Here is a 13,985-nt window from a genome sequence, read left to right as displayed (position 1 = left end):
GAGGATCTGGGAATTACATCACAGAGTCCCATGAATCATGGCAAATCCCTGGAAATCACAGCAAATCCCATCACCTCTGCTGCAAATCCTCCCACGGACAGCTTTCTCCAGGTGCTGAGAGAAATCCCACAAAGACAGGCTGGACGCTAAAAGGTTCTTAAATATTTAGTTCTGATTTATTTAAAGTCAAGTCAGTTTGTAGACACTATATTATTAAAAACACTTGGAGGTTTGTACTTCTAGCAAAAATATACATTTCAGTTTGAGGGTTGTTATACTGTCGAGGAAGGAAGAGCAAAAAGTTTCCCAGGTGATGGGCATGAGTCCTGCTTTGTGGCCGCAGCGGGGACACCACCGGGGTTTTGGGAAAGACAAATCCCCCGGGCTCCGACCAGCACACGCATGTCTCCAATGCCTTCCCCCAGAGGGCTTCAAAGTGCTTCAGAAACGGTAATTCCCAACACCCCTGCGAGGTAGGGAGGGGAGGGCTGGGCAGGGAAACTGAGGCACGGCAAAAGGAGTGGAGTGTGGCAGCATGGGGAGGTTTGGGACTGGCCAGCCCTGTGATGGGGGGGGAAAGTCCAGTGCTCTTCCCCTTTGGGTTTTAAAGGAATTATTGCACCAAGGAAATCTGCTACCCTGAAGAGGAGGAAAGTAAAATAAAACCAAATAATTTGCTCCCACAACCCCTCCTGGGGAATATCAGTATTTTAATAAGGCTGCTCAGGACACAGGGGACAACGAGCTGCAGATGAGGAAGTGTTGCTTCTTAGATGAGACACCATTACCCTGAAAGGGAAACCGAGCCCTTCCCAGGTCCACCCAAAGTCCAAGTGACACAGCCCCCACACCAAGGGCCTGGCCTGGCCCAGGCAGCACCAAGGTGTTTCACTACAGCTGTGAGAAGTTGTGAGGTAAAGTCCCAGAATGCTGCTGGGTTCAGGCAGACCCCTAAGCCTGGAGCTGTTCACACTCTTGGGAACCGTGGCAGAGGAGGACTAGCAGCTTCCCTGACACAGCCATGCTCACTGGGAAGCTCCTGCCCATTGGGAGCATCCTCCCTCCCTGCTTATGAACCCTTGGCATTTACAGCTGCAAAGCTTTCTGCAACCAATGCACTAACAGATCCTTGTGCTCCTGCTCCAAGCAGACAGCATGTGACAATCCAGGCACCTTTCACAGAGGGGAAACTGAGGCAGGACACCAAACCCTGACCAGCTCAAGGCCCCTGACCCTCCACACACCTTTTTTTCTAACTCACATCTGTGCAGAACAGCCTGTGGAAGCCATGGATTCTGTGCCTCTCCTCTGAAGGTGAGTTTTAAGGAATCAAATCAAATCCTCCTAATTCCCCATCCCAGCCTCTCATACTGAGGTGCCAAGGGACACATTCCCTATGGAATGAGGGTGCCAGAAGCAAAGGCTCCCACACAGCACCTGGGAAGGCAGAGCTCACACAGTCCTGTGGGAGACAGGAACACACTGCAGAGCACAGGCAGGGCCACAGCTGAGGGTCTCTGCTGGGACAGCCCTACCCATGTTCAAATACCCCAGAGCTTTTCTTTGGGAAAGAGAGATACATCCTTTTATCACACTGTCCCCGATTTCATGGCTCAGGACCACGTCCTTGGAGTGCAAATGAACAAGAGAACACAAATACACTGTAAGTGCTGCTGTCGGCCCCGCTGGCCCCTGCACCCCCTTGGCACTCCTCAGGACCAGTCCCCACCCTGGGGACTCGAGGTGCCACAGTGACCTTGCTGCCTGAGCCATGTAAACCGGGCAGCTGCTCCGCTGAGGGAACAGGAACGGGAACAGCAGCTTTGCAGATTTATTAGTGTGTGTTAACGGAAGCCCTGGCCAAGCAAATCCTGACAGCATCTTGCCCTATGTACCGTATGTCAGGGTCACACAGAAAAGAGTTTCCAGTAGGAGAAATGGAAGACACTGGGAAGGGTTTTCTTTGTTTCTGTACAAAGAGTCTTGATGGGAATCAATGGCTTCATTCTCATAAATAACAGGTCCTTAGTACATGTCCTTGTAGATCTCCTGCAGAAGTGGGTGCAGAGATGTCTCTGTCTCTGTCTTCTTGATCTTCTGCACCAGCTGGGCGTGCTCTGTCACCAGCTGTCGCAGGTCAGCCATCTTCTGCAGCAGCTTGGGGAAGAGGTACTGGGCATCCGGGTGGTTGGACTGCAGGTGGAACTCCAGCGCTCGCAGGATGTTGTCTTGGATCTCCTCCACCTGCTTCACGTTCATCAGGCCAGGGCGGTCTGTGAAGAGGAAGCACGGTAGCTGCAGGGTCATGGTGCAGCCCTCCAAAGTACACACTGCTCCTGGGGAAAGGGAGACGAGGACCATAACCCACCCACCGTGACTTCATCCTCATCAGCTAAAAAGGGGAGAAGCGTGCCCTTGGACAACGCCATCTCACAGCAGCACAAGAAGGAGATGCCACTTCTTGCTGTTGGTCCAAGCTCGCCAGGCATCACCGCCACAGAGAAGCTTTGGTTTTGGAAGTGTTCAGTTCTTCTCTCATGCCCCTGAGAGATCCCTGGCTGACCTCAAGCCCAGCTACAGCTCAGCTCCCCTAGTCCCCTCTGAACCACCTCTAAGTAGGGAGGACTCTTCCTGACCCTGGGATGGCCGAGGGTACCCGCTCACCTCCGCACAGGATGATGGCAGCCACAAACAGGGACAGGTCGCTGTCATCCAGCTCCAGCGCGTTGAACTTCACAGCAAACTCAAATTTGGGCTCCATGATCTCATTGAAGGGCTTGCGCAGGCTGCGTAGGAACTCACGGGTCACAAAGCCATTCCCGTTGGCCACCAGCAGCCCATCCTTGTTCATGATGGAGGCCAGCATGGCGAAGATGGCTTCGTGCACCCCGTATTTGAGCAGAGTCACTTGGTCATTCAGGTAGAGGCCTATGAAGCTGGGGATGCTCTTGGCGAACTCGGTGAGCTCCCGCACAGTCTCCACCGTGGTGCACTGGCAGCGGTAGAAGACGTGCACCCCGATCTCCTTGTAGGGGGGGATGCCATTCACCAGCTGCTTCCACACCAGCCCCTTCTCTGCCTGCCACAAGGTGTCCATGTCATGGATCACAAAAGGCTGCTTGAAAAAGAAGCAAGTTATGAGTTTGCTGTGGGGGTGCCAGCTCTGCCCAGGGCAGTCATGTCTGTCTGCCTGTCCCTGTGCTGTGCCCTGCCTCTGGGGCTGAAGTGCCCAGGCAATCTGCACCCACCCACCACAGCACAAGTGTGCAGAGCAATGTGATTTTTCCCAGCAAGGAGCAGGACATACAGAGCCCACCTGGCTGCAGGTGGGAATGGTGCATGTGGAACAGCTATGGCAGCAGGGAGATGTGCAGCATCTCCCAGAAAACAGTCCCCCGTGCTGGCCATGGCCAACCCCTCTGCCCTGGGAGGGAACTTACTGGGGTGCTGCTGGCCTTCCCAGTCAGGATACCTCTTGCCTTCTTTTTGGTCATGTTGAAATTCTTCAGGTAGGCGTTGTAGATGTGCTTGGAGAAAGCTTTCAGGTCAGCCACCTGTGGGTTCTGGCAGCCGATCTCGCTTGCTGTCAGCCCTGCCACCAGCTTCCTCTTCTCTGCCTCTGGCATGCGCCCAAAGCGGATTGCTGGGGGGCAAAACTGGGGTCAGGACAGCAGGGGAACTCCAGGAGATGCATCCAGAGAGGCAGCAGTTTGTTCTGCCACTGCAGACAGACAGGTCTGCTGGAGAACACCTGCAGCTACATGCCAATGCTTCTCCAAGCTGCAGTTCCTCCAGCATTAACATCTTCACAGACCAGCCACTGCTGCTTCCTCACACCACACTCCCATCCTACCCCTCTGGGCTCTTGCACAAACCACACTTCCCACATAAACACCTTTGCTTGTCTGGGTCTGAGATTCTTACACCTGAAGTCTAAAAGTCCCAACACAGAAGAACAACTTGTGTGTCCAGTTCCCTCTGGGCCCGTCCACAAGGGACAGCCATGTGCCAGCAGCTGTACTGCACAGTGGGAATGAACAGCCCCTTCCTATAAAGAAAAAAGGAGGAGTCAAATGCTTGAAGCACTGGGTTTGAATGACCTAGCAAGTAGAGCCATCAACTAAAGCACAGCAGGCCATGGGCACCCTTCACAGAAAGCCAGCTGGCCCTGTGTCACCCAGCTGGCCAGGCCTGTGGGCAGCAGTGACACTCACCATTGTGTGACATGCCCAACGAGAGGCATTTCTGGAAGCGGCAGTACTGACACTTGTTTCGATTCTTTTTCTGAATCTTGCAGCTCCTCTCACACTTCTCATACTCCAGCTTCATGCGGATCGTCCGGCGGAAGAAACCCTGCAGACAGGGAGGAGCAGGGGCACATGGAGCAGCAGTGCCTATGGTTTGGGACCAGGCTGGTTTGTTATCCCCAGGAGCTTCAGGGGGGTGAGAAGGGGAGCCCTGGGTCTTTGGTTCAAGCAGAGTCTCTGTCCCAAGGAGAGGTTGTATAGTGCCAGAAAGGGGCTGCAGAGGAAGAAGTGAGGGGGCACCCCATGCTTGGTGCTGTGACTGTGCCAGCAGCCCACGGAGAGGGATGAAGGGACAAGTCATGGACCAACTCCAGCCTTCAAGAATGTCTGGCAGGACCTGGGCTGCTAACACAACCCTGCTGGATCTGCTGCAGGGGAAAAAATTCCAGAGGAACATCCAAGCTGCAGCCAGTGATCCCAGGGAGATAAATACACAGCTCATTGCTGATCTGCAGCACAGAAACTATTTTTAAAAGCAGATTCAGGGTCCCCATGGGGATGGATTTGCCTTACACAGTAATGCATGACAAGGTAAGGTTTGGCCCATACAGGTCTCAGCCCCCTTCCCAGGGCAGCATTTGCTGCCTGCCTATACTCGCCCCATTCTAAACAGGTTGAGTTTTTTACAATCAATCCCAAATCCCTGTTTTGCTGCAAATCTGCTTGTGTGAAGAGGCGACCCAGCCCTTGGAATCTAACCCCTGCTAGGTGCTGCTGAACCCAGCCGTCCCTGGGACTCACCTTGCAGCCCTCGCAGGCATGCACGCCATAGTGGAAGCCTGAAGCTTTGTCTCCACAGACCCTGCACTCCACGTTCAGCGCTCCCAGCGCTGCCTCCTCGCAGCCCATCTGCAGCTGGTCCGACAGTGAGGGAGAGGAGCTCTGTGACAGGTCTGCAAACACACACAGGAACATGTCCTTCCATGTCACAGCCACAGGCCCAGCTCCTGGTGTGGCCCGCTTCTCCAGCCATGGGGCTGAGGAACCATTTCCAGCCCTGTCCTGCCTGCCCCTGGTATCACATCTGGAATCTGGCACTGGCTGCAGGCAAATGCCATGAACAGAGCCAAGAATGCCCCAGCAGCTCAAACTCCACATCAATGCTTTTTTCTTCCCTCTGGCATTCATGTCCTGGCAATGAAACCCCAACCAGCAGATTTTATAATCCCTGGTTGGCCAGCTGCTGGCACAGGACATCCCAGCTGGAACATCAAGTGCTCTGGAGGAGCCTCTTCTGTATCCATAAACCTTCTCTCCCACCTCCTATAATTACTTTGCTATGAGGACCTCAAGAAGTGTCCAAGGAAGCATACCCAAGCAACCCTGGGAGGCCCCTTGCCCTGAAGCACAATGTTACCTGCCTGTTCTTTTAATTTCCCCTCCAGAACCTTTTGCCAATGACCATGCAGTGACATTGGAGGAAGAAATACACCTCTCCATAACTTGGAGCATTATTTAACAAAGGGTAGAGATTAAAACCAGCTCCAGATTAAAACCAGAACTCCATTCAGATCCTCTGCTCTTGCAGCTGAGCATGCTGCCTGGAGGCTGTGGGTGCCTGGATGCTTCACAGGATGAGCTCCTGTGGCTCCACTCACCTGTGTAGCTGCTTGAAGGCAGCGAGCTGTCTGGTCCTCCAGTTGGGTCTGAGGCTCCACTTGCCACCATCACTGCCTCTTCCTCTTCCTCTTCCTTGACCTCAGGTACTTCCTCCTGTAGTTGTTCCATAATTGATCACCCCTCAGTGCCAAGACTGCAATCCCTGTCATAGCTCTGGCATCATCCGCGTCTATCCAAGATGGACCCCACCAGGCTGTTCCTGCTAGCCTGCAGGACATGGAGAGAGGTCTCTGAGTGCCTGCACGGAGCAGCTCAGCAGCAGGGCAGTGTCACCAGCCACACCAGCCCTGCTCTGTGATTGCTCCTCGGCCAGCCAGACACGCAGAGCAGGGCCCATTTAAAGATCCTTTTGCACTCTGGAATAAACATTCTATAGGAGTCAAGGAAGCAAAAGCTCACAGAATTATTTTTAAGGCCCAATAGACCACGAACCAGCCCAGATGCCACCCAGGGACTGGGGGTGCCTAGCTTACAAGTTCCATAGGAGAAATGCTGCCCCAGACAATGTCCCCCAGAGCTGCCAGTGACCTAGGATGTGATGGTAACAGCAGGTCCAGGGTCTGATAGAGCCAACACTACAGAAGGATCAAAGTAGGGCTGGCTTCACCCTCTGTCCCTGCACAGCCATGGCAGAGCCTGGACTGGGAGCAGCAGCTGATCAGGGCGCACCTGATCATCCATGCCTGTGGATGGAAGATACTGGGAGAGCGGGGCTCAGTGCAGCAGCAGGCAGTGGCTCAAAGTCCCTGGCCCATGCAAGCCATCTGCAAGACTGATGGCTTCCTGTCGGCCCTGCACTCACACTCCTTCCCGTCAGAGTGCTGCCAGTTACAGCATTTGTGTTTGTTTTCACTTGGCTCCTCTGCCAAGAGCAGGGTTGAACGTGTCGCTGTTGCTCTGCGCAGCTGCCAGGCCGTGCTCAGCCACAGGGTCCAGCAGTGCGATCCCAACGGCCACACAATCCAACCAGTGTCTTAATCCTGGGCTTCCTGTGGGAGGAACGGCCCCATCCTCCCCCACACACTTCCGTTCCTTGTTTGCCTTACTCCATCCCAAAGAGCCCACGAGAAGCTCCAGCCATCCAAACGATGCAGCACTGCTACCAGGGTTATGGCAGAGCCATTCCCACTTACCTCCCAACCATGCTGGATTCTTGATTCCTAAACTGACTCTTCCTTGAATAATTAAGATCTCAAGCCCATCTTATGTAAAATTCCATCCACTTCCTTAAAAGAGTTAATTTTAAGTGGAGAAATACCATCAGGAAAGCCAATGAAATTCAGGTTCAATGAAGAAAGACTCAACTGGCAGACCTAAATTAAACTAATGCAGGATCTTGCAGGGGCCTTGTATAATGGCAACCCCAAGCTCTGGGATAGTCTGTGCTCCATGCCCAAGCCCACAGCACAGCTCAGGGCTTGCTGGGGGAGGGCAGCAGTGACCCAGGACTCCCTGGATTTGTTTGCCCTCCCACAGCAGATCCTCACACCTGGCACTTCAAATTTGAGCTGCAGCCAGCTCCTTGGACTGCTGGAAAGACATCAAGGTCAGAACTCTCTGAAAGAGCAAGGAAGCAGCTCAGAGACAGAACAAAACTTGCAGGTGGGAGAGTAAACACAAAGACATCACAAAGCCAGGATACAAGTCAACCCTGGAGCTGGTGCTGCACCAGAGCCTAGGTCTCCTGTGGCCGAGAGGGCTTTAGTTTTCACCCTCCACACTGGGAATTCAGACTGCAGGACAGGTGGCTTTGTTTCTAGGTGAGGTACATTAGTGGCAACAGTGAGCACACTGCCCTGTGCTCCTTGGCAGCAGGAGCAGGCAGGGGGTGCTCCCTTCCTGTGCCTCCACATGAGCACTGAGGGACCATTGAGGCTGTGTTATCCTTGGCCTCTGCTCACACATCCCATGTGGTGGGACACAGCAGACAGGCAGGAAAACCTATTCATTGGAGATGGAGAGTAATGAACTACAGTTTTCAGGGCTGAAATAAATGATCACACACACATCAGGGAAACACTTTTGCCTGTAAGAGCAGTTAGTGGGGGAAGCTTGTGGCAGGAGAAGCTCGTCTACAGTGGAAAATCCATCCTGTAGCAGCTTAATGAGCAGCTCATTAGATTCCCTTTGTTCCTGGCATCCAGCACAAGCCCCTTGCTTTAAACCCACTGCAGACAGAGCTCTCTGCTTTGCCCCAGATGTCTCATGGGACATGTTGGAATAATGTGGGAACATCCCTGACATGCTCTCCTCCATCCGCCGGCTCTACTCGGGGCCATGCGCTCCCAGGGCAGCATGAGTTTTTGGCATGCAGTTTGCTCCCCAAAACCCAAAATAGCAGCTCCAAAACTGTGCTTGGCATCAGTCTTGGATGGGTGTGAGGAGGGGGAAAGCAGAGGATGAGACACAGACAGACAGCTCCACGGGCCTCCAGCTAAGGCTGCTCATGTGCACACAGGCATTACAGAAAGGATACGGATGAGAATGCCACCCTTTGAGAGTGGCTGGAGAGCCAGAGAGAGAAAAGCTTTTACCAGAAGGCTCTGAATGTATTGTTTGTATATCTCCTTGCAGGCCAAGAGTTCAGGAGCCTGGGCAGAGGGGAGCTGTGGGAGCTCTTTGCACACCTGCTTCTCCCTTAGCCCTTCCCATTTTCCAAACAACTGGGATAGAGGGAGAGGACTGGAAAAAAGGATTGATCTCACATGGGAGGCTACAGCCCCTGTCTCTGGCAGATGAAAGACCAAGGCAGCCACTGCCTGGGTAAAGGGCTGGGCAGAGCCATGCCTGTGCAGCCCTTTGAGAAGCCGACCAGCTGGGCAGAGTCTCCAGCAGGAGAGGGACCTCAGTTCTAGTCCCTGTGCCAGGTATAGCACTGAGACAGCAGGCAGAGACTGTGGAGATTCACCAAGGATTCACATGCTCCCCTTTGTAACCCTGCAAGCCCTTCAGTGGAAGCAGGGAGGCCTGGGAAGCTGGAGCTCTCCAGAGGTTTGTCCAAACTCTCCCTGTCTGAGCACAAGGAGGGACCTGTCTTGCCAGCACTGCAGCCCAGAATCTTCATGGGACAGCACTGGGAATGATAAAGGACAGCTCCACCCCAGGACCTCTCCAGCCATTTGGTGCCTCCACATCCAGTGGCCGAGTTGCCAGAGAAGGAGATGGGATAACTTGGTCTCCTTCTCTTGGCTGAGTCCCATGCCAGAGCACAGCACACAAGCTTTCAGCTCCAGACAGATAGGGATTTCTGCCTGCCATAGACACCCACCCCTTTTTTTCCATTCATCAGCTGTCACAGGACACTGATGGAAACAAGGATGGAGACTGTGAATTTCTTCCTAAGCATATCTAGAGAATCTAGCACAGCTGTTTTGCTTTCTCTTCTCAGAGGATGTGAATGAGCAAGAGGACAAGCATCTCATGACTTGCTGTGCCCTTGCCTCAATGCCTGTTCCAAGGAGCTTTGGTAACCCTGGCTGAGCCAGCAGCTTCCTCTGCAGCTGGTACAGGGAGGGTTTGTTTGCTGGCTCTGGGCTTGGGCTTGCACTTGGGCTGATGCCTGCAAACAGCTTGGGCAACAGGTTTGTCTTTCCTAGAAGCTGGCATCTACGTCACGCTAAACCATGAGTGGGAACAGGGAGAGAGACGTGGCACAACCATGAGAGTTAAAAAACAGGAATAAAAGTTAAAAGAAGATAAACCTTCACAGTGGATTCCCTGCAAGAAGGTAGTACTTCTGAGCTGACCAAGATCCAAGTCTCCAACAGCTGTGGTTGGCAGTTCCCCTGGCAGCCAATCCTGCTGATTAGCACATAGACCCTGGAGCCAAGCTCAGAGTTTCCAGGCAAAGCAAAGCTCCAAAAAAAAGATCCAGCTCTCCCAAGATCTGCTCAAAGCAGTTGTTCAATACAACTGTACTATAAAAGAGGCATAAGGAATGGCAAAAGGAAACCAGTATACCATGGGAGTGCTCCTCACTTCTGTTTATTCCTCTGGACAAAAATGTCCACCAAATTCACAGACAAAAGAAGCAGAAGGGGCGAGGTAAGAAATCAGCCCTCCATAGGGCAGCACCTTGATGCACAGCACATTTTGAATCCACAATCGAAAACTGACCTGAATCCATAAAGGAGATGTGATTGCTGCTGGCTGACCACCTTTTCCAGACTTCCTCAGGTTGTGTCACTGCTTCCAAGATCTGCTGATCAAGTACCAGTTTCTGTTCCTCCTCCTACACGCCAGCTACTACTAATAAAAGCCAAATAAGAGCTAAGCAGATGCTGCAATACAGGAAAGGTAACTGAGAGTACAAAACAGGAGACATGAACACTGAAAACATGTTTATGTTTGCTCCTGGAAGATCAGCATACCCTCAAATTAGCCAATGAGATCCCAGCAGCACTTAACTAGCTGAGTGTTTCCTCCCTTACTCAAAGTCTTGGCCGCAAGGCAGGCTACACACAAAAATAAACTACTACAGCTAGCAAGGAAGAGCCCTCCCACACAGCACTGACCAGGATGGATATTCGGGGCCAGATTTTTCCCTTTAACAGCATCTGCTTAGATGCCGTACCATGCCCCACAGTTCAATCCTGTGATAATCTCTTTCCAAGGCTGCTTGGTGTGGACCACTTGTGTTTCCCCCAAGAGTGACCTGGGGTCATTAAGCAGAGGGGTGCTGCCAGAGCTTCCATGACCATTAGCTGCTGCTAATTACTCAGGGACTTGTGACACAGGGTGCAGGAGATTCCCTTAGCTGCCCTGAGCAGCCTGGATTGCCAAAATGAATCACACATCTATTGCATGTTTTAACTCACCCACTTCCTGATCATTGAGGGGGGGGGAAAAAAAGCCCAGCTCATTGAAAAGGTTACAAAACTTGCCGGATTCTTCTCTTTTTGTACCATGATTGATGCTGTCCCCAAAACTAGGTCATGACATTTGCTCCAAAAGGAACTTGCTGCTGGTTTTGTTCAGAGTGCAAGAGGTGTTACAGACACCAAAAAAAACCAGACTTTGGGTACTGAACTCTCAGCCATGCACAAAGCAGGGTCTGCTAGGCTGCTCGTTCTCCAGGAGCTGCAGATGTCCTTTGCTCCAGCAGCTGCTGAATGCATGAGATGTGCTCCAAAATCTTGAGATGGCAGACACAGGAAGACAGAGGAATCATCCCTCAACAGCTTCCCAGCAGAGGGACTCCCTGCCCTAATCAGGCTCTGTGGCTGATGCTGGCAGAAGAGCAGCAGCAGCAGGGCAGGCAGGGAAGAGCTATGCAGTTGTTAGCTCTTACTTGAAGTGCTACTCCATGACCTTCAGCAAGTCTGGTTCAGTCCTCTACTTCCATTTCCTTGATCACAAAATACCCCCAACCAAAACCAAAATCCACCACAAACAAACAAACACAGGATTTTTACAGTGCATCCTTCCTGATCTTTCCCTGGCTGCATTAGCTCATGGACACAGCATGTTTTGAAAGTGCAGAGAAATAGATCAGTGCAAAGTGTCATTGTTTATTCCTGTATCACGGCTTTTGACACCTGTTTGCAGTCACACTCACAGGTCTGGTCTGCTCAGCCCCAAGTCAGCTCCCTGCACTGCTTATGACTATCTTCTCCTCTTGTACATTCCTTCCTGTACAAGGCATTTCCAGGACGATTTTCAAGAAGTAAACTGGCGCATCTCATTCTGCCAGCTGCTGACTGGTATTTGTGTCTAGCAGTCAATTCAGGACAGCCCAAAGTACCCATGGCCAGGAGGGGCACGTGGGTCTGACCCATCGGAACAAGGACAGCAGCTGGGAAACAAGCAGGTACTGGAAAGGTGACACCACTGAGGCTTCTCAGTGCTGGAAATGGCACAGAAGTGCTGTTATTTGAGAAGATCATTACGTCTGGCAAGAAGAGAGTATCATCCCCCCACAGCTCAGGGCACAGCAGAGGTAGCTGTGAAACTATGCCAATGCTTTGGGATCACGCTGCAAACCTGGCATTTGCATGCCAGAGAAGCTGTCTGGGATATATTCTCCTTTCCTTTAGCATCCCAAAGGTGAGGAGGTTGGAGGCTCAGAATTCACTGAAACACTGTAAGATGACGCTTTCCCAAACTGCTGAAGTCCTCTTGGCTGTACTCCAAGGCAGTCAGTTTGCTTAGGGACCCCTTGTCCTCCCGAACCTGAGCAGGACACATGGAAGGATCCGGTTTCAGGAACATCAGTAATTATAGAACAGGGCTGATGAGGGAGGAGCTCACAGAAACAGCAACACCACTTCCCAAGGCAAACAGTGGGCACAGGGTGTTAGGGACTCAAAACAGCACTGAAATGGAACTCCAGGAAAGTGGCAAGTGGAACAAGCTGTGGCTGTGAACGGGAGCACTGCTGGCAGTCAGTAAGGCCAAGTTTGGCAGTGCTGCACACACCAGCACCCAGCTTAGATTTCCTCAAAGTCTCAGGGTCACTGGGACACCAGCAAGTTCCACCCCCCCTTTGGAAGGGACAATCAGCTCCCCAGAAAAGCAATGGGGGCAGAAAAGCAGCAGTGGGAAAATAAGTCACTTAGGATCACACATGCATGCAGCCTTCTGTCTGGAGCCAAACATCCAACAGGTAGCTTTCATTGCTACACTGTCAGTGCTCCCAGATGCAGGAAAATGCTCAGAAAACCAATAGCAAGCCTCCTCCTCTTTGCAGCAACAGATTTTAGATACCATGGACTAACCAGAAAAAAAATCAATCCATCAGTCTGTAAGTTTTGTTACGTTTACACTTGGACTCCCAGAAAAGTACAAAACCAAGTAGGTTTTGTAGACTTTAGCAAAATATCCTGGGCACCAGCCACGCCGCTCTGATCCCAGGATGCAGCTGACAGAGAGCAATTGTGCCCAGGCACAAGTTCTGATGATTCAGCTGGGCCAGGAACATGCGCAGCAAGACGGATCAAGGAGACTGCTGTGTCTGCTGCAGCTCCCCTCCAGCCATGGAGCAGGAAAACAGAGGGGTCCCAGTCTCACTGCACACATCTCTGCAAGAAAATCTCCAGAGAACACCGGAATCACTTTTCTACACAAACTAGTACAACACCCTCTCAAGGAACTAGATACGAATGCTGTTTCCTTGCTATTTTTGGCCACATTCACACAGCAATAGCTGCATGCACAACAAAGATTCCGCAGCCTTTTCAGCAGGGAAAGGAGCAGCGACCATGTCAGTGTGATCCTGCCAAGACTCACAGTGCGCTCTGACCATTTGGATTTCTGCCTCAGCCCCCAGAAAACAAAATGCTTGAGCAAAGCATTCTCACCCTTCATAACATCCTCATGCCTTTGGCACTATCTTGGGGGTACAGGGTGAGCCACAGAGCTCACAGCCAGCCAACAGCTACTGCTTCCTGACGCAGCCAGCTGCTGGCAGTTCAGCAGGCTCCTCGAGTTCATACTCACCAATAACTCTTTTCCAGAGATCATCATGTCCCTAAGTAGCACAACACAAGTTTTACCCCACTGACATGAGAAACCATGGATATTTTCAGAGATGTGGGTCTCTAACCATCAGCCCTCGTGAGGTTAACAGCTTTCAAGAACCAACATTTCTAGCAGAATCTATATAAACAACTTTAAGGTGAAAAGCTGATTTGGGCATTTTTAGAAATATCCGAGATTGCATTATGATGAAATCAGAGTTCCACTGAAAAATACTTGTGACAAGTCAGGCAGGATAAGGGATTTTAGCTTAGGTTCCCATCAACAAAATGACTGCACAATGCATTGCTCATTTTGAAGCCATCTCACACAAGCCCTGCCAGGAAGGGCCTGACAAAGCCTGTCCTAATGAGATTGGCATGTGTTTCACACTAAAGTCTGTCTTAATAGCCCATCAAAGAAATTCTTCCCTATCAGCTCATCTTGCCCTTTCAAATCACCAAAACCATTCTCTGTCTCCAACCCACATATCTGTTAAGGGTTGAACATGCATGTTCTGGTTTTTTTTTCAAGTTCCAGTTCCCAGACCATGGAAATGCAACATGATGGCAAGAGCTTTGGATAACACAGAGGTTACCAGGC

The 13,985-nt window shown here is 51.6% G+C and overlaps 1 protein-coding gene across 2 annotated transcripts; it reads right to left on the bottom strand.

Moving 5' to 3' along the window:
* Positions 1 to 154: 154 nt before the first annotated feature.
* PPARD (peroxisome proliferator activated receptor delta) lies at positions 155 to 6,134 on the bottom strand. 2 transcript variants are annotated; one of them, XM_023942150.2, is made up of 6 exons: positions 5,906 to 6,134; positions 5,049 to 5,200; positions 4,215 to 4,353; positions 3,441 to 3,643; positions 2,665 to 3,115; positions 155 to 2,273 (listed from the first exon to the last, which is right to left on the bottom strand). In XM_023942150.2, exons 1-6 carry the CDS (start codon positions 6,033 to 6,035, stop codon positions 2,026 to 2,028), a joined length of 1,323 nt encoding a protein of 440 aa, XP_023797918.1. In that variant the 5' UTR covers positions 6,036 to 6,134; the 3' UTR covers positions 155 to 2,025. The 2 variants fall into 2 exon arrangements, with proteins under 2 accessions (XP_023797918.1, XP_086718232.1); XM_086862106.1 differs by having other exon boundaries at positions 2,665 to 3,118; positions 5,906 to 6,048.
* Positions 6,135 to 13,985: the final 7,851 nt, after the last annotated feature.

Source organism: Cyanistes caeruleus, chromosome 24 (genome assembly GCF_971803275.1).
Source record: "Cyanistes caeruleus chromosome 24, bCyaCae1.hap1.1, whole genome shotgun sequence".
NCBI classification, from domain to species: domain Eukaryota; kingdom Metazoa; phylum Chordata; class Aves; order Passeriformes; family Paridae; genus Cyanistes; species Cyanistes caeruleus.
This window is presented reverse-complemented; position numbering and strand designations above follow the sequence as displayed.